Source organism: Falco naumanni, chromosome 10, assembly GCF_017639655.2.
Source record: "Falco naumanni isolate bFalNau1 chromosome 10, bFalNau1.pat, whole genome shotgun sequence".
NCBI lineage: Eukaryota > Metazoa > Chordata > Aves > Falconiformes > Falconidae > Falco > Falco naumanni.
The window spans coordinates 18,923,404-18,942,471 of record NC_054063.1 but is presented as its reverse complement, the minus strand read 5'-3'; the positions used below and the strand labels follow the sequence as shown (position 1 = coordinate 18,942,471).

The 19,068-nt window shown below is 54.1% G+C and overlaps 1 protein-coding gene across 1 annotated transcript; it reads left to right on the top strand.

Annotated features, from left to right (window-relative positions):
* Nucleotides 1-3: 3 nt before the first annotated feature.
* DDB1 (damage specific DNA binding protein 1) lies at nt 4-18,172 on the top strand. Its single transcript, XM_040609585.1, has 27 exons — nt 4-190; nt 1,218-1,366; nt 1,479-1,595; nt 2,825-3,046; nt 6,259-6,373; nt 6,486-6,583; nt 9,308-9,466; nt 9,874-9,957; nt 10,131-10,247; nt 10,609-10,711; nt 10,874-10,949; nt 11,024-11,132; nt 11,314-11,492; nt 11,590-11,753; nt 11,846-11,953; nt 12,313-12,520; nt 12,668-12,763; nt 13,017-13,128; nt 13,700-13,823; nt 14,171-14,335; nt 14,746-14,840; nt 15,003-15,173; nt 15,844-15,953; nt 16,156-16,325; nt 16,668-16,770; nt 17,154-17,277; nt 17,428-18,172. The coding sequence occupies exons 1-27, from the start codon at nt 130-132 to the stop codon at nt 17,509-17,511; spliced, it is 3,423 nt and encodes a 1,140-aa protein (XP_040465519.1). The 5' UTR covers nt 4-129; the 3' UTR covers nt 17,512-18,172.
* Nucleotides 18,173-19,068: the final 896 nt, after the last annotated feature.

The window sequence follows — 19,068 nt, the reverse complement described above, 5'->3', positions numbered from 1 at the left end:
GGCGGGCGGAAGGGGCGGTGGCGGCGGCGGCGGAGAGGCCGCGCCAGGCCCCGCTCCCGGTACGCTCCGCGTCCTGCTCCGGCTCCGTCCCGCTCCCGTCCCGCCTTACCGGCTCTGCCTGTCGCCGCCATGTCCTACAACTACGTCGTGACGGCGCAAAAGCCGACGGCCGTGAACGGCTGCGTCACCGGTACCGCCGGCGGGGCGGCGCCAGGACCCTCGGCCTAACGGGCGCGGCGGGACCTGTGCGGCCGTGGGGGTGGTGGCGGGGCTCTTGAGGCACGGGGGCTTGGTGGGCGAGGAGGTGCTGGGGGCCACTGAGGGGCTGGAGGGACATTGAGGTTCCTGAGGCTCAGTGGGCGACTGGGGAGCTGCGGGGGTGCTGCGGCCCCGGCGGGGTGTGGGGGTTCGCTGGGGTCCTTGGGGGTACTTGGGGGCACTGTGGTGCCTTGGGGTGTGCTGAGGTGTGGAGGGGATCTGGGGGCGTTGCAGGAGCACTGAGGGGCCTGGGGTGCCCCAAGGTTAGTAGGCGTGTTGTGGGGCACCGGGAGTAGCCGAGGGGGCTTTCAGGTTTGTTGGGGTGCTGTGGGGCACTGAGGGAGGTGAGGGTGTCGTGAGTTTCCCGGGGGCGGTGCTGTGGGGTACTGCGGGTGCGTTTAGGTTTATGGAAGTGGTGCGGGGCACTGGGGTTGTGCTGAGGTTGCTGGGGGTGCAGTGGGGTGTCTCAGGGGGATCTGGGCCAGGTTTGAGGTTTCTGAGAGCTCAGTGGGAGTTTAGTGTGTGGGGATGAAGTGGGGCTCCTGGGGAGGGGTTAGAGAGCAGCAGAGGGTCGGGGTGCTGTGGGGAGAGCTGGTGGTGATGTCTGTGTCTTGCTGTATTGCGCGGTGGTTTAAGGCTGTTGCAGCGTACTCTGGAGAGGGGATACGGTGGGAAGGGCCGCTGGGAATAGAGTTCCCTGGGGAAAGATGAGAAATCAAAGTACAGGAAAGGTGGTTCCTGAGGGCGCTGGGTGCTGTGGGAGGAAGGTGCTGGGGTTTTGTGGTGCTATGGCTGGGGGGTGCTGCAGGGAGGCTGGCGCTCAGTCTGAGGTTGGGGAGGTGCAGGCCAGGCTTCCCAGGATCGGCAGACTGCTGCAGGTTGTTCGGTGAGAGCACCTCACAGTGCTGCCTTGTTACTTCTTTGGGGCTCAGCAGTGATTTCTTCTCTCTGTTTTCCAGGACACTTCACCTCAGCAGAGGATTTGAACCTGCTGATCGCCAAGAATACACGACTGGAGATCTATGTGGTGACAGCGGAGGGGCTGCGGCCCGTCAAGGAGGTGGGGATGTACGGCAAGACTGCCGTCATGGAACTCTTCCGCCCCAAGGTGGGTGTGCTGCGGGGAGGGGGCTGCTCACCAGCTGGGGAGGGCAGGCATGGGCGCGCGGGTACCACTGGCTCTGCCACCCTGCTGAAGGCACGCTGTCTCTCTTTGGCAGGGGGAGAGCAAGGATTTGTTGTTCATCCTGACAGCCAAGTATAACGCCTGCATCCTTGAGTACAAGCAGAACGGGGACAGCATTGATATTATAACCCGTGCCCATGGCAACGTGCAGGTGAGTGAAGCAGCAGCACCTGAAAGGGGCAGATTCCCTTCCTCAGTGATGGTTTTACGTTTCCGGTGATGAGGCTGCGCCTAGGTGATGGGTTTCTGCCTGGTTATGTACGATTCTTTGCCTACCGCTGGCTCTGGTATGGTTCACCTGCTGCCGCTGGTATTTCCAGAGGTTTTTGCCTGTAGTGAGTCAGGCTCAGGGATTGAGGACATAGCTGCAACTGTGTTCTCGGGGGAGTTTGCAGAATAAGGATAATTTGAGATCCTCCTACTGTAAAGAGAATTAGCTCTCAAAGAGAATTAGTTCTCAAAACTCGGCATAAGATAGAATTTTCCCTGGGAAATGACTCTTCTGGCATTTTGTGGCCGGTCTCTACACGCTGCATAGCAGGATCATGACTGTTGAAGTTACCCTTACCGTTGTGGCTATACGACTTTGATAATAATTGGAGATGTTCTCCATTGTTCTGTGTGGATTAAAATCATGCCTTCTGAGCAGGTCAGAAATCCACATGTCCTGACTCTTTGGCTTTTTTGTTAGTCTTTAGCCAAACGATTTCCATCAGCTGTCAAGCCAAAATATCTTCCGTCTGTTTCCAGGCACTGAGCTTCTGCTGAGTTACTGTTGTGAAGCTGAGCAGGGAGTTAGGGGCAGGAGGTGTAGGTAACATATTAGTGTGGTTGGGGAAAAGTGCTTAATCTTCCCGTGCCACGGTTCTGCCTCATGACATACGGAGATGCTGATATCAGCCCCTGCCGGGTAATGCTGCGGGGGCTGTGGAGGCTGATAATGGGGTGGATTTCTGGAGGGTGATTTTTGGTCATGGATATCAAAGCATTTCATGGCAGTGTAACATCGTTCTCTGTCAGTGGTAGAAAGCAGAGGCACAGGACAGCAATGTGGCTTCTCTGAGGTCATTCAGTGGAGTTAGTATTGGGAAATGAGTTGTGGGTCTGTTCCGGGAGTGCCTGGATCCTGGGAGAGAGGTGTGTGCTGTGGGAGGTCTGCCAGGCTCTCTGGTGGAAAGTACCGTCTGCTTTAGGCAGGAGATGCCTGAATCGCCTTTGGCTTGCCAGATGGTATTTTAAAGCCTGTTGGGAGGTGTGCAAGGAGTTGTTCCTCAGCTAAGGGGTGGTAACTCTTGTACCTACTAATCTGGAGTTGCGCGTGGGGATTTTTTTTCTGCTGCTAATTGCCCTCTTTCCCCTCTCTGTGGATCTCTTGCTCAGGATCGCATTGGCCGTCCCTCAGAGACTGGCATAATTGGCATCATTGACCCAGAGTGCCGGATGATCGGCCTGCGGCTCTATGATGGCCTTTTCAAGGTCATTCCCCTGGACCGGGAGAACAAGGAGTTAAAGGCTTTTAACATCCGCCTGGAAGAGCTCCAAGTCATCGATGTGAAGTTTCTCTATGGCTGTCAGGCTCCAACCATCTGCTTTGTCTACCAGGTACCTTGTTCTCGGTTGGTGACTTGGGTGGAGGATGCTGGAGGTGGCTGGTGCACCAGCCAGTGTCTCTAAAGGTCTTCCAGAGGGCTTGGAGCAGCAGCAGTGTCCTGCGGCCAGTGGAAGGCAATGCTTTGAACAGACCCGAGAGACAGTTGTGGATCCTGCAGGCTTATTGTGTAGCTGAGGAAAGTCCGTGTTCCTCTCTGATGCTTTTTTCCATTTCTGGGAGAGAGGAAGCAATGCTCCGGATAGGACCATTTCCTTGTGAAACATGCAGGAGTGCGTGGGTCTTTCCAGCAAGTGCTGAGCAGGTGGATTAGAGCCAGAGCCAGTTGTTTCCTGTAGGCAATGCTGTGAGACTTGAGCCTTCCCCGTGGAAAAAAAAAAAAAAGTGTCTTGTTTTGTATCTGGGATGCCACCCCAGGAGTGTAAAGAGGGGTCATAACCTCTCCTATCGTCTGGGTCCTCACAGAGGCAGTGTTTTAGGCCCTTCTCTAAATGCTTATTTTGAACCAAAGAGCCTTTGCTGTGCTGACTGAGCGAGGGATTATCTTTGCTTTGTCAAATTGTGGGTAGCGTGGACCTAGCTGAAAGTTCCTGGGACAGCAGCGCATAGGATCTGCTGTGAATTCAGTTCAGCTTTGGCATAGTTCTTAGTGGCAAACTCATACCATTAGAGCTACTAACCATGTGGCAGCAGTGACTTTATTCCCTATCTGCGTGCTGCTGAAGCCCCCTGACAGTTCTGAGTAAAGGCCCAGGGGAGAAATCACTTTGTCACCACATAACTGGGGGTTGGGAGGGCAGCCCAGGTTCCTCCGTGCCAGGACAGTGCTCTTCCCCTGCCCTGTGGGTAGCTGGTGCTCTCCCTTGTCACCTGAACAAACGGCGTGCTCTCTTCAGCCTTGCTGGGAAGTGTCCCCAGCTGTCACATATCCTGCCCGCGTCACAGACACTTGTGTGACAAGTTAACGGTGTGCACAAAAAAGGAAGAAAACAGGAAGGGGTTTGATTACCTGGAAAAGCAAAGGATTTTCAGCTGTTGCTATGTTGTAGGAAAAGGCAGTGTTTTCTTAGAAAAAGCACTGCTGTTCTACTTAGAGGAGAAGGGAGTCGTGTTCTCTTGCATACACTGTAGAGCCTGACCTGGAGGGCTGTCGTGCGTGCTTTCACAACACGTGACCATCTTATTTCTGTGTGATTTGGGAGTGTGTGTGGGGACTGTGTTTTTATCCCATGCAGCTGCGCTGACTTTGGAACCTGGTGTCAGAAGGGAAGCTCATAGCCAATCTTGGTCCTAGAAATATGCCCTGAGGGTGGCTTGTTGTGTATTTCTGGTTTTGACTCACTGCCTGGGTGACTTCCCCAGCACTAAGAAGCCTAGCAGTGGTGGTGTGCTGCTCTGAAAAGTGCTGAGCATACCTGTGACTTTGATTAGTACCGTTGCTGTTGCATGCTGGGGAAACTGAGGCAGAGAGGGATGGTGATTAGGACAAATTGTTAAACTCAGTGTCAGGGTCTGGACAGGAGCATGCCAGTTTTCACTTGGTACTCAAGAGCATCATAAAACAGAAGCTTGGTTACCCCACGTAGACAGCTAGTGAAAAAGGTCTTATCTGGAGATCTGACACCTTTACAGGTTAAATCAGAGCAAGTCTGTTAATGCTTCATTTGTTATAAACATGTATTGTACAAATAGAGAGGCAATTAATAGCTTGCTCCATGCCTGACACTCAGCATGAATTTTATCCTTGTAGCAGGAGCGAGCTGTAAGTTGTCTGACTCATTAGGCCTTGCATAAACTCTGGCTTTATTTTGGCCCCTGGGTCTCTGACTTGCGTGTGTGTGGAGAAGGGAACATTTCCAAGCTGCTGCTTTTATTCCTTCTCAATGTATTAATCATTATCACAGGATTTGGACTGAGTAGAATAGCAGTGTCTGAGAGAATTTTTGTGTAGTTCTGAAACGGAAGATACTGCAAAAAGGGGAAGTTCATAAAAATAAATCGCTGCTGTGGTGTGGGGTAAAAAAGTGCAGAACTGTCACAAGTTTCATTAGTGACTCCTCTGCCATTTTAACAGCCCCACTTCAGCTTTCTGCTCCCCACAGAGCTATTTGTCCTCCTGGGTTCCCCTTCTCTGTCAGCCAGTGCTGCTCTTCGCTTCCCTCTGTGCTGCACCACCAACTCCCAGCAGGACCTCGAGCTTTGGAGCGCCATCAGTGAGGATGTTTGCCAAGTGGCAGGGGCTGGGAGGTGCCCAGCTTTCCTGCGAGTGTTTCTTTACAGAGCTGATGGCTACAGGGAGGAATAAAAATGGTTTTGCTCAGATCTGGAAAGTGGCAAGGCATAGTAAAATAGTTCTGTGAATGACATGACTAAGGAAACCTGACTCCCTGTGCTTCAGAGCCTTGTCTTAGCTTTGGGGGCATTAAATTGGTCAGTGGGTTATGTTCAAAGCCCTCTCTCTGCTTTGGGTGTTCATACACCTTTTTCCCATGCAGGTTCCCAAGTGTTGGTTAGCGTAGACCGCCTTTTCCTGGAGTGGGGTGCTGATCTGTGGGCCTCTTCCCCACCCACTGCATATTTCAGTGAGGGCTGCGTGGACTCGCTGCCTTGGAGACCTCTGTGCCTGCCAGGTTTAGTTGAAATTGCCCACTGGACTGGCAGAGCCATTGGGGGATTATTCGACAAGCAGGTTATATTTCCTCAGGAAACCAGGCTGCAAGGCCTGAGGAGCACTGAGGTGGGAGCTCAGCTGCTCTGGCACCTGCACCGCTACAGCAGAGCTGAATTCCTGAATGACTTGCTGGAGCTGGAGGCGGTGGTGATACTGCGTAGTGTCACTTGTGCCCAGATTTGTTAGAGCGCTCTGCGTCAGATGAATACGAGTTCCAGAAAATCACTTGTATAAAAATGCAAGAATATTTTTCAGTCTTTTTTTGGCACAGGCATTTATTCAAAGGTTGTTCTACATATGGTTAAAGTTAGGGAGAACAGCAGTATGTGTATGTTCAGGCACACGTGTGGTCTGAGGGAGAGAGAAAGGGGGGTGGGAAGCCTCAGCAGCTCGCTGGTGACAGCGCTCTTGCAGGAAATGAGGTAGAGTCTCCTTGCTTCGCAAGCTGCTTGTCAGCTCTGCTTCTGGAGCCTCTCGTGCCGTGCACATGAGGCTGTCATCAGTGTACATCATCATTTGTGGCTTCTCTTTCAGGACCCTCAGGGTCGCCATGTCAAGACGTACGAGGTGTCCCTGCGCGAGAAGGAGTTTAACAAAGGCCCTTGGAAACAGGAGAACGTAGAGGCTGAAGCCTCCATGGTCATCGCAGGTTGGTCCTTCTTTGTAAAAGATCTTCCCTCCCGTGTCTTTCTCAAGGCTGAATTGCCTCACTCGTGCTGCACAGGTTCTCTAACAAGGCGTTTGTCTTCTCCCCTGCGCAGTGCCAGAGCCTTTTGGGGGTGCGATCATCATTGGGCAGGAGTCTATCACCTACCACAACGGAGATAAATACCTAGCTATAGCTCCACCTATCATCAAGGTGAGCGGCTGCTGAGACCTAGAAATGTGTCCTGTGTAATTCCTTCATTTGCTGGCATCTCTCAGAGTGCTGGTACGATATTGGGCTAGTTGTACTCAAGAATTTAAACTGCTTTTTGTCTCCAGGTGTAGTCTAATAGAAACATTTTACTCCCTGAGGTTTGGCAAGTGGAGGTGTTCCACACGATGTCTGGTCTGTATTTCTGGGGACTGGTGGATGTATGTAATCCTTGTACTGGTGGCAGCCTGTGCTGGCAGTGCAGTGTGTGGCTCTGCTCTCTGTTGAGTGCTTAGAAATGGTGCAGCAAAGCTGAAATCTTGTTTGAGCCCCAGAGAAAAGGATTAATTAGGAGGTAGTGCATGCTTTGGGCAAGGATCCAGGCCAGAGCCTGGTTTCATTCTTGGCAGTAAAAGATAATGAATGAGCCTGTTGAAGACTTGAGTACACTGGTATATGATTGGGGCACTTGTTCAAAAGGAAAAAAGACTTAAAGGGTTTGTGACACAAGTTGAGCATGTGGTTTTTATCAGGGACAGGCCAGTTCCCATGTTTAAATGGTGCAGCACAAATGGCATGGCTGAGGTGCCATGCAAGCCTGAAAGAGGGCTTGAGCTATGATCAAAAGGTCCTTTTAAGCTGGAAATATTGACAGGCTAGAAAAGAACTGCAGATCTTAGGTAAAGAAATACTAACATTTTGCCTGAATGCCTGCAGGCTCTCAGACTACTGCTGGAGCTCTGTGATGGAGAGTCTTATATTGGAGCAGGCAGAGTGAGTCACCTGCACTCTGCTGACATGGTCCTTAACGTGCAGGCAGAGTGCAGACACTCCTGTACTTGAGGCCAGTGGGATGTTTAGAATCACAGAATCATTTAGGTTTGAAAAGAACTTTGAGATTATCAAGTCCAACCATTAACCCAGGGCTGCTAGGTCCATCACTAAGCCATATCACTAAGCACCGCATCTATGTGTTTTTTAAATCCCTCCAGGGATGGTGATTCCACCATGTCCCTGGGCAGCCTGGTCCAGTGCTTGACCACTCTTCCAGTGAATAATTTTTCCTGATGTCCAATCTAAACCTCCCCTGGCACAACTTGCTGTTTCCTCTTGTCCTGTTGCTTTTTATCTGGGAGAAGAGACTGACCCCGACCTGCCTACACCCTCCTTTCGGGCAGCTGTAGAGAGCAATCAGGTCCCCCCCGAGTCCCCTCCTCTCCAGGCTGAGCACCCCCAGCCCCCTGCCCAGCTCTGGACATGCCTCAGCCCCTCTGGCAGTGAGGGGCCCAGAGCTGAACCCAGGGTTCGAGGGGCAGATGCACCAGTGCTGAGCACAGGTGAGACAATCACTGCCCTGGTCCTGCTGGCCACGCTGTTTCCGATACAAGCCAGGATGCTGTTGGCCACCTGGGCACACTGCTGGCTCGTGTCCAGCCAGCCACCAAGCAGCACCCCCAGGCCCTTTCCCAATGGGCGGCTTCCCAGCCGCTCTGCCCCAGCCTGTAGCGCTGCGTGGGGCTGTTGTGACCCAGGTGCGAGACCCGGCACTGAGCCCTGTTGAGCCTCACACAACTGGCTGCGGCCCATCGGTCCAGCCTGCCCAGCTCCCCCTGCAGAGCCTCCTGCCCTCAAGAGATTAACACTCCCCACAGCTTGGTGTCATCTGCAAACTGACTGAAGGTGCACTTGATGCCCTCATCCAGATTGTTGATAAAGGTATTAAACAAGACTGGCCCCAGCACTGAGCCCTGGGGAGCACCACTTGTGACCAGCACCAGCTGGATGTCACTCCATTCCCCGCCACTCTGGGCTTGGCCGCCCAGCCAGCTTTTCACCCAGCGCAGAGCACGCCCATCCAAGCCATGAGCCGCCAGTTTCTCCAGGAGATGCTGTAGGAATCGGAGTCAAAGGCTTTACTAAGGTCTGAATGGATAACATGCACAGACTTTCCCTCATCCACTAGGTGGGTCATCTTGTAGACAGAGATCAGGTTGGTCAAGCAGGACCTGCCTTTCATAACCCTGTACTGGCTGGGCCTGATCCCCTGGTTGTCCTGTACACTGCATGTGATGGTGCTCAGGATGACCTGCTCCGTAACCTCCCCCAGTGCTGAGGTCAGGCTGATGAGCCTGTACTCTAGTTCCCAGATCCTCCTCCTGCCCTTATAGATGGGGTCACGCTGGCCTTCCTCAGGTTGTCTGGGACCTCCCCAGTTTGCCAGGGCCGTTGATAAATGATGGAGAGGTTGTTTGTATACAATAAAGATCTGCAAGATCAGGATTTTGAAACCAAAGCCAAATACGTTGACAGGAGGCTGGGCAGCATCCACCACACAGCAAAGTGTCTGCAGAGCTTGGGTCCGGAGCTGGAGCGAGGCTTGGAGCTCTGCAGGTCCTGGCTAGCATCTCTGCATCTGTGGAAGGCCCAGCCTTAGGAAAATAGGCGTTCTGATGGCATCTTCCCTGGGCTGTGAACAAGCTAGCAATGTGTTTAAGAACGTGAGGTGGTTCCTAGTGAACAAAAATGAGACTGTTTGACTACAGGTTCTGGTTGTGTTTGCTGGTGAGGTTTATTGAAGGGTGAATCCAGCCCTCTCTGTGTAGGAGGCACGGACTCTGCTGGGGTTACAGCTAGCAGCCGGTGCGCTGTGGGTGTGGTTGTTCCCTTCTGCCCGCTTGGGGCTGTTTCAATGGGTTCCTAAAAATTCCCTCCCTCCTTTGCGTGCAGCAAAGTACAATTGTGTGCCACAACCGTGTGGATCCCAACGGGTCCCGTTACTTGCTGGGGGACATGGAAGGGCGCCTCTTCATGCTGCTCCTGGAGAAGGAGGAACAGATGGACGGCACTGTCACCTTGAAGGACCTGCGTGTAGAACTGCTCGGGGAGGTAGGACTCAGCCCCATTGTGTGTGCTGTCCCTGTCGCTTCTCGCTGCGGGGCTGGGAGGCTCTGCAGGCTGGACATGCTTCGCTGAGGACTGAGTGGCAGGAACGGTGTCTCTTCTGGAGCCCGGGGTGGAGTGATGTTTTGCAGTTCTTGCAGCTCTGGACTGTTGCTGGGAAATTCCCTGTGTGGTACTTGAAAGTTTACACCATCTCCTCAGGGTTTTGCCTGGTGCATGTGTGCTGTCCCTGGGAGAAGCTTGGACTCTCTGTGGGTTTTGTAAAGGGATTAAATTCCTCTCATGTGCGCAAGGTCTTCCTATGGGGCTGCAGCTCAGATGTGGTGCTTGCGGAGCGTGGCAGGGTTCTTCCCATGCTAGCAGTGGTTCATCTGTGTCTTCTCAATTCCCAGACGTCCATTGCAGAGTGCTTGACCTACCTGGACAATGGAGTTGTGTTTGTCGGCTCTCGTCTTGGGGATTCCCAACTTGTGAAGGTACACGGCAGATGTCTTCTGGCTTAGTTGTGTGTTCAGACAGGGGTTTGTACATATTTAATTTTTTCATGGCCTTAAGAGGTGTATGTGGATAAATCTTCCTTTCTTGTCTGCCCTACACCCTTTCCACTTGCCTGGTCTTGCTGAAAGCTGATGATTGTGTTTATTCATAGCTCAACGTGGACAGCAACGAGCAGGGCTCCTATGTTGTGGCTATGGAGACCTTCACCAACCTCGGGCCCATCGTCGACATGTGTGTGGTAGACCTGGAAAGACAAGGCCAGGGGCAGGTAATGTTGATTCTGCTTTTCTTTTCTCAGTGCTGGGAATGTCTGGGCCGGCCAGATGGATGCATCGGTTGTTCACAGAAGGAAAAGACTACAAATCTTTTGTGGGAGAATCTCCAAGTCTTATCCAGGTGCAGGGATGGTATTGAGGTTCTACTAAGAGTGATATGAGTGAGTTGGCTAAGTCCTGGGTACCTCCCTTCATGAGGAAGGGGTTGCCTTTGTGCATTTAGGAAGGATCAGCTGCCAAAAAAATTTCCTCTGAGAAGATGGGTATCCCACCTTCCCCTGAACCCATCGCTGCAAAGAGGAGTGGAGAAGCTTCCCAGCAGTGGTTGGTAAAGATCACCTGCTTCTCTTCCAGCTGGTCACATGCTCAGGTGCATTTAAAGAGGGTTCGCTGCGGATCATCCGGAACGGCATTGGGATTCATGAGCACGCCAGCATTGACTTGCCAGGGATTAAAGGTGCGTGAGCTGTTCAGTGCTGTCTCATACCACCCGCAGCGTGAGAGGGCCCAGTGGGGGCACACTGTGCACAGACTGAGGCTGGGTGTGGGGCAGGGGCCTTGCCACCCACCAGCTTCTGGAATATTCACTGTGAGCAAGTGTGGCCTCACTTTCTTGCAGGTTTGTGGCCCCTGAGGTCAGACTCTCACCGTGAAACAGACAACACGTTGGTGCTGTCCTTTGTGGGCCAGACCAGGTAAGGCAGGGTTCATGCTGAGCCAGGCTGTCAGCCACCTGTTGGAGCATGGCGTAACAGGAGTTGCCTTTCAGAGTTCTGATGTTAAATGGAGAGGAAGTAGAAGAGACGGAGCTCACAGGGTTTGTGGATGATCAGCAGACTTTCTTCTGCGGCAATGTGGCACATCAGCAATTGATCCAGGTAATGCCAGTTCTAGGGAAACAGATACGTCTTTCATGGTGACCCTACTGTCCTTATTGATTGTGGGACTCACATAGATCTGCCCTGCTTATCAGGGGCAGCGTTTGCAGTACTTCCCTGGGCTGTTGTCAGAATGGGAGGTGGTGGTCTGGCTCTGAGCAGAGACGTTTTCTCTCTCCAGATCACCTCTGCCTCTGTGAGACTGGTTAGTCAGGAGCCCAAAGCCCTGGTGAGTGAGTGGAAAGAGCCCAACGGAAAGAACATCAGTGTGGCTTCTTGTAACAGTAACCAGGTAGTGGTGGCTGTGGGACGAGCCCTGTACTACCTGGAGATCCGACCCCAGGAGCTCAGGCAGATCAGGTGGGCGCACATCTCTTGTCCTGGCTTGAGGGCTCTTGGCCTCTGCTGTCTGTCTTTGGGCTCAGGACTGACACCTCTGCTTCCTCCCTCCTGCCAGCTGCACGGAAATGGAGCATGAAGTTGCCTGCCTGGACATCACCCCTTTGGGGGACACTAATGGCATGTCCCCACTATGTGCGATCGGGCTTTGGACTGACATCTCTGCCCGCATCCTAAAGCTGCCTTCGTTTGAACTGCTGCACAAGGAGATGCTGGGAGGAGGTAGGGCTCTCCTGGGGCTGCTGGGTGATGGCAGCAGTCACTGACCTGGCTGAGTCACGAGTGACATCAGCCTTCTCTTCTGCTCTCTGCAGAAATTATCCCTCGCTCCATCCTGATGACGACCTTTGAGAGCAGCCATTACCTTCTGTGTGCCCTAGGGGATGGAGCTCTCTTCTACTTTGGGCTCAGCCTTGAGACAGGTGACTACAGAGCCTAGCACTGAGCAGGCTGCTGAAGGGGGTGGCTGAACTGGTGCCCTCTTGCTTGATGTGCTTTCTTTCATCCTTCTGGAGAGATCTCCTTTTTCTTTCTTTCTCACTGTGACGGGGTCATGCTTAGGTGGGACTGGCTGTAGGCGCTGGGAGCTGGTGGATTTCTCCAGTGGGCTCTGAAGAAAGGAGACCGATGGTTACGTTCATTGCTTTGCTGCCCTGTGCTGACAGCAGGATGCATTTACCCACACTCATTTCTTCCCAGGGTGTTGCAGCTGCTTGCGCTCTGCCTTGCTCTCAGGAGCTCCGTTGTGGCAGCTCCCAACACCAGTGCTCCTTTTCGGCAGGCTTGCTGAGTGACCGGAAGAAGGTGACCCTTGGGACCCAGCCCACCGTCCTGAGGACGTTCCGCTCTCTGTCCACCACCAACGTGTTTGCCTGCTCTGACCGCCCCACCGTCATCTACAGCAGTAACCACAAGCTGGTCTTCTCCAATGTCAACCTGAAGGAGGTGAACTACATGTGTCCTCTCAACTCAGATGGGTATCCCGATAGGTGAGTGGGATCCTGGGATCAGCAAATAGGATCTTGGGATCAGCAGTTTTGAGGGGTGTGGAGGGGAGGGATGTTCTTGCTGTGCCATCCACCTTATGCTATCCACCTTATAAGTGCCATTGCTCCCGTTTTTGTCTTCCCATACAGTTTGGCCTTGGCCAACAACAGCACCCTGACAATTGGCACCATTGACGAGATCCAGAAGCTGCACATCCGCACGGTTCCCCTCTATGAATCACCCAGGTGAGCTGAGCAGGGGGAAGGAGCCCAGCTTGAGGGCACATGCTCTACTGCATGGGACAAGGTTGGGGGAGGACTTCACAGTCAGCATTCCTGTTGGGGGCTTAGTTGACACGCAGAGTGAATTGGTGGCTTGTGCTCAGAGCAGTCTGGGCAAGTGAACAGCTCTGTCTGTTCTTGTCTCCAGAGCCCCCATGCTCTCTTTGAGGTGGCCTGTGCTGGCTCTCCTGCCCACACAGCTCTGTTTGTCCCACAGGAAGATCTGCTACCAAGAGGTATCGCAGTGTTTCGGCGTGCTCTCGAGTCGTATCGAGGTGCAGGATGCCAGTGGGGGCACCACTGCACTCAGACCCAGCGCCAGCACCCAGGTGAGGGGTGGCTGCTAGGTCGTCCCTGGGCTGTGGGTATCGTAGCTCCTCAGGCCAAACCGTGATGCAGATATTCCTTGACAGTCTTCTCTTCCGAAGCTCCAAGTGCAAGCTCCTCCCTGTGGCAGCCTGGGAGGAGATGGGGTAGTAAGATCTGTGTGGTGGTGACAAGGGCTCTCTGTGCTGCGCTCTGGCAGCCTCGACACGCTTACCGTTCTGTCTGATCACCTTTGGGTTTGGGTGCTGCTCCTTCAGTCTCCGTACAGGCTTCTGTCTGGTCTTGAGTGGGTTCCTTCTTCTAGGGATGCAGGCACAAGTGCCCTTCAGGCAGTAGCTCTGTTGGAAACTACAACACTGCATAAACTCTTCTGTTAATGCTGTTGCTCAGCAGTGCTACCTCTGCCGTGCATGTCACATGTCTCTGCTGGTAACAGGGAGTGGGTCCCAGTCCCTTTGCTCAAGCCTAGGGAGCTCCTTGCTTCACCTTCTCTCCCATGTATTTTCCTGGTCCCCGGTTGCCTCAGCCCATGTGGAGCAGCATGAGGATGTGACTGATCTTCCTGTGTCCTAGGCCCTGTCCAGCAGCGTGAGCACCAGCAAGCTGTTCTCCAGCAGCACAGCGCCGCACGAGACATCCTTTGGAGAGGAGGTGGAGGTGCACAACCTGCTCATCATAGATCAGCACACCTTCGAAGGTACCGGTCCCAAATGCTGCCCGTACCTTAGGCCAGTTTTCTCCCGCAGGACAAGCCCATCAGCGTGTGGCTGAGACTAGTGATCTTCAAAGGCTTGTGAAGATCAGTCATCTTGCACGTTCCCTTCAGACAGAGCATTTTTGCTGGAGGAGTGTCAGCCACAGGGCGTAGGTTTAAGGCATAGCAGGGTTTGATGGCACAAGGGGGTGGTGGGGAATGGGAGAGGAGATCTCCACACAGCTACCTTGGGCATGTCTTGAGTTTTCAGCTGCTTTGCCTACGCATGGAAGTGCTGCCTGCTGGGCCGTGGGTGACCTGATTGTTTCTGCCTTTCCCTCTTTGCACAGTGCTTCATGCTCACCAGTTTCTGCAAAACGAGTACGCTCTCAGCCTGGTCTCCTGCAAGCTCGGCAAGGACCCAAACACCTACTTCATTGTGGGCACCGCCATGGTGTATCCTGAGGAGGCAGAGCCCAAACAAGGCCGCATCGTTGTCTTCCACTACTCGGATGGTAAGAACAAGGTCTTCTTCCATGGCCAAGTCCAGCTGCTTGAGGGAGGTCAGAGATGAGCTTCTCGGGCCCAGGAGAGCTCAGGTCCCAGCAGCAGACAGTTTTTCTCAAGGAGCCTGCTGCCAGCTACCCACAGACAGGCTCTTGCTCTGCTGCAGGCTGTTACAGTGTGTTCCCTTTCCCCTCTTCTCCTAGAGAAGCCCAAGAATCCCTCACCAGGACTGGATTCTGAGATTTGCTTTCTCTGTGGCTGCCCTTGCTGTCATGTCACTCCTGTGTTACTCGCCCAGAGATCCTCTGAGAGAGTTTCTAGGGTGACCAATGTTTAGAGCAGCTCATCTGAATCCCCTCATTGTGCCATCCTTGGGAGCACAGGGCAAATAACTGGGCTGTGCATGGGTTTATTCCAGGGAAGCTGCAGAGCCTGGCTGAGAAGGAGGTCAAGGGGGCTGTGTATTCCATGGTGGAGTTCAATGGGAAGCTGTTAGCCAGCATCAACAGCACGGTAGGGCTCTTGCAAGACCCTGACTTGTTTTGTGAGCACATTTCAGAGCTGGAAGCCGCTCCACCTGTGTGGATGTTAGCCAGGTCCCTGACTTCTGTCAAGGAGTGTGTCCTGGCTGGTGTGGGTGTCCGTGCTGGCTCAGAGCCATGTCACTTCCTTCAGGTGCGCCTGTACGAGTGGACAGCTGAGAAGGAGCTGCGCACGGAGTGCAACCATTACAACAACATCATGGCACTCTACCTGAAGACTAAGGGGGACTTCATCCTTGTGGGAGATCTGATGCGGTCTGTCCTTCTCCTGGCATACAAGCCCATGGAAGGAAACTTCGAGGAGGTATCAGTGCTGTCGAATAGTCTTGGTCAAAGGCATGCCGGGAATCTGTGCTGCCTGTTCCAGTAGCTCTGGGAACAGTGTTTAAGGTGGTAAAAGGAGCCTGACTCACCCCACCTTGCCAGCCCTTTGAAGACAATGATGTAGGGCTCTGCAATGAGAGCAGCATCGCCTAGATCCCTGTGTTTTCTGGAGGGACAGATATCTGGACTTGCAGGGAAGTGGACAGTGTATCAGCAGCCTTTTGAAGAGCAGGCTTTGGGTGCATGCTTGCTGCCTGCCAGGGTGGGGAGCTGCCATCTGGACTGCCTGTTGTGTAGTTGGAATGGCTTAGTGCGACTGCATCTCTGTCAGCAAATGCAGCGGAGCTGGGGGAGGGACCAGGCGCTGAGACAGTCTGTGCACTTACCGTGTTAGAGTGGCTCTGGGCATGCCTTTGGCACAGGCTGGCCTGCGCTTGCCCAGGGAGTGTCCTGGCATTGTCAGAGTGCCACTCGGGCCAGGGCCACTTCCAGAAGGTGCTCAGTGCCTTTTGCGCTCAGCTGCTTCATCTAGCAGAGAGGGACAGACTGGATCCCACCTTGCTCCTGAATGTTAGCGTTGGGTGGAAGAAGATGCTGGATCACAGGCCAGGCCATCTGGGCACACTGAGTCTCCTCTTGTCCCCTTCCAGATTGCCCGGGACTTCAATCCAAACTGGATGAGTGCCGTGGAGATCCTGGACGATGACAACTTCTTGGGAGCAGAGAATGCTTTCAATTTGTTTGTGTGCCAGAAGGACAGGTGAGCAGGCTGTCAGGGGGGAATGTGACAATGCGTGATGGGAGGGATGGGGGTGATAGGACCTTCTCCTCCACAAGAGGGATGTGCGTCAGGCAGGAAAGCTGGGAGGGGCATGCCCAGCTCTGAGGAGGGGTGAGGTGGGAGCAGAGGAAGCTCTCATGTCACCGCAGCACAGACTGAGCCAGGGTGCTTTGGATTTCAGCGCGGCCACAACCGATGAGGAGCGCCAGCACTTGCAGGAGGTGGGGCTGTCCCACCTGGGAGAGTTTGTCAATGTCTTCTGTCACGGGTCTCTGGTCATGCAGAACCTGGGGGAGACATCTACACCAACACAGGGCTCTGTTCTCTTCGGCACAGTCAACGGCATGATTGGTAAGGGTTGGGGTTCCCCAGCCTGAGTGGGAGGGTGACAGGTCCCCTTCCCTCTGCTGAACCCGGGCTGGGGTTTCCTCATATCTCCAATCTTCTCTGTTCCCCGCTCGTGTGGTGCTCTGCGCCGTACTCCCTTCAGAAACCTGCTTTTCTCCCTGGGTTGCTTCCAGGAGAGGAAAGTGCTCTGGCTTTCTTTGAAACTCCTTCCTTGTCCCAGCTCTCCCAGGCACCAGTTTCCAGCACAACTCCAGTCCTGGCAGCCTGCCAACCCCTGCCTGCTGGGAGCTGCTGGGACACCCTGGGGTGAGTCCTGACCCTTCATCTCCATTTTGCCCTTTGCAGGACTGGTGACCTCGCTGTCGGAGAGCTGGTACAACCTCCTGCTGGACATGCAGAACAGGCTGAATAAAGTCATCAAGAGCGTGGGCAAGATTGAGCACTCCTTATATCCTTTCGCAGTTCGGTCAGGAGCCTGCGCCGCTCGCTGCTGGGGGGTGGCTTGGGAATTTGGCCCGAGCCAGGCACAGGGTGGGGTGGCGGAGGTTTATCTCTGTTGGGACACCCTGGTGGGGAGCGTACATCAGCTGGAGAGGGTGGCAGTGTGTTTTCCAGGTTCCCAGGGCTTTGTGCTCCCAGAAGGCGCCCGCAGTAGAGCAGGGTCTATCTTACAGGGTTTGAGAATGAATCTGGCTTTGTGGTAGCCCTAAAACTGTGGCACAAATTCGGTGATCCTCCCGACACAGCACTGTCAGTCTGGGCCAGCTGCTCTGCTGCCATAGTCCGGGGCTGCTGTTACTCCCTGTGGATTTGGCTCCTTGACGGTGGCACCTGGAGGTCGTTTCACACTGAACGCAAAACAGAACCGGCTACGGGGTTCATTGATGGTGACCTGATCGAAAGCTTCCTGGACATCAGCAGGCCCAAGATGCAGGAGGTGGTGGCAAACTTGCAGGTGCGATGGGTGATGTGAGCTTAGACCCTTCCAAACTAGCAGTAGGGACCCTGCACAGGATTCCAGGCTGCAGTAAATCCTGAATGTGTGCCCTCCTGTAAGGATGTTCTTCGGCATTGCGTGCTCTGATGCCTTTTGCTCTCCTTGCAGATTGACGACGGTAGCGGCATGAAGAGGGAAGCCACTGTAGACGACCTGATAAAGATTGTGGAGGAGCTGACCCGGATCCATTAGCAGGATTCGGGGTCGTTCCCTAGCACCTCCCTCCATGTAGAGCAAGGGAGTCTTTTCCCCACCTGTAGCTTGGGGACCCCAGCTGAACACCAGCGGTGGTGGCCCTTGCCTGAGGGGACATGGGGGAAGGAGCCTCTGGAGGGGAGCCAGCTTGCTAGGGATTTGGGGGGGGTGTTGGTCAGGCACCACGTCATCGCCTGCCTTGGATTCAGGAATCCTGCGGACTTGGCTACTGACCCAGAACTGGGCTTTGCTGGTCGCTCTCGGGTGACTGACCGGTAGCGCTCGGCTGATGCGGTGCCCTTGCCTGGATTCACTCGTCACTGTTGTCTTTAGTATCTGGTTTTTGTTTGGTTCTTTTATTTTATTTTATTTTTTCTTTCAGTTTCACTTTTGATTCTTTTTTGATTCGTGTTTTCTGGAAGAGGAAAGCGAAGCTGCCTCTAGGGTGAGGGCGAGGGCTGGAGGAGTCGTCTGGGGCTGGTGAAATGTGCGGACACGGGGAGGGAGGATTCCTCCACATGTGGGTGATGAAGCTGAGTGGGACAGCGTGCTCCTCTCCCTCCACAGGATCTGTGGCTCGCTCAGGGAGGGAAGTTCTGGGAAGCTCAATCAGTTGTTGGTTTCTGAGTTTTACCAAATAAAGTAGTCCAAGAGGAAAGGTCTGTCTCATGGTGCCGAACTCCTCCTCATGACCGCAGGGGTGGTACCGGCTGTGCAGAGCCGTGTCCTCGGCTGGCTGGAGGCACCCCTTGCCCGACCCAAGGCAGTTTTCCCCACGCTGAAAGGGCAAGAGCAGCGTGGGGGGCAGCGGGCTCAGCGGGGCGACCTGCAGGTGCTGGGGCATGTGTCTCTTTTTCCAGATGCATTTTTAGGGCTCTTCTTTTGACTTGAAAGAACTTTTAGTTTTGCCTCTGGGTGCAGCCTAGTGCAAACAGGTTGGCAGCAGCATCGCCAAGCGCCCCAGTTAGGAGGCAGATCTTTTGCTGAATTTTTGAGGTTTTGCCCATGTACCAGCCTTTGGAAGAAACTCATCTCTGCGGATTGCCCCTCCCCAGGAGCAGTGCTTTTTGGCAGCTTCTGGGCCCAGCTTGTGTGGTGGTAGTAGATCAGAGGTGGGAGAGGAGACGGTGTAGTGGCAGCAGCACTCTCCACCTTCCTGGGACCCCAGGGGTGCCCGCCTCTGGCAGCGGCCAGCGTTGGCAGTGGCGTGGATGGGAGCTGGAGACCCTTCTCGAGCCGCCCTGGCCTTTTCCTTGTGAGCCTCGTGTCCCCTGCAGCTGGCAGCCTGTGTCCCTGCAGAGCTGGGGACCTGGGGCCTGATTTTCCAGTTGTTGCTGCATCGTCCCACTCTGGCTGCTCCTTACCGGTGCCCTCACTCCCTGTGACTGCGAGCCCGGCTGTGTGAGTGACAGGGGGACTCATCCTCTGCTCCGTCACCTTCTCCTCAGTTGGCATGCGGGGACCCAGGCACCCTCTGCTGCTGCCGTGGGAGAGGCTCCTGCCGCAGGCGCTGGGGCTGGCAGGAAGCAGGTGTTGGGTGAGGCTGATGGATGC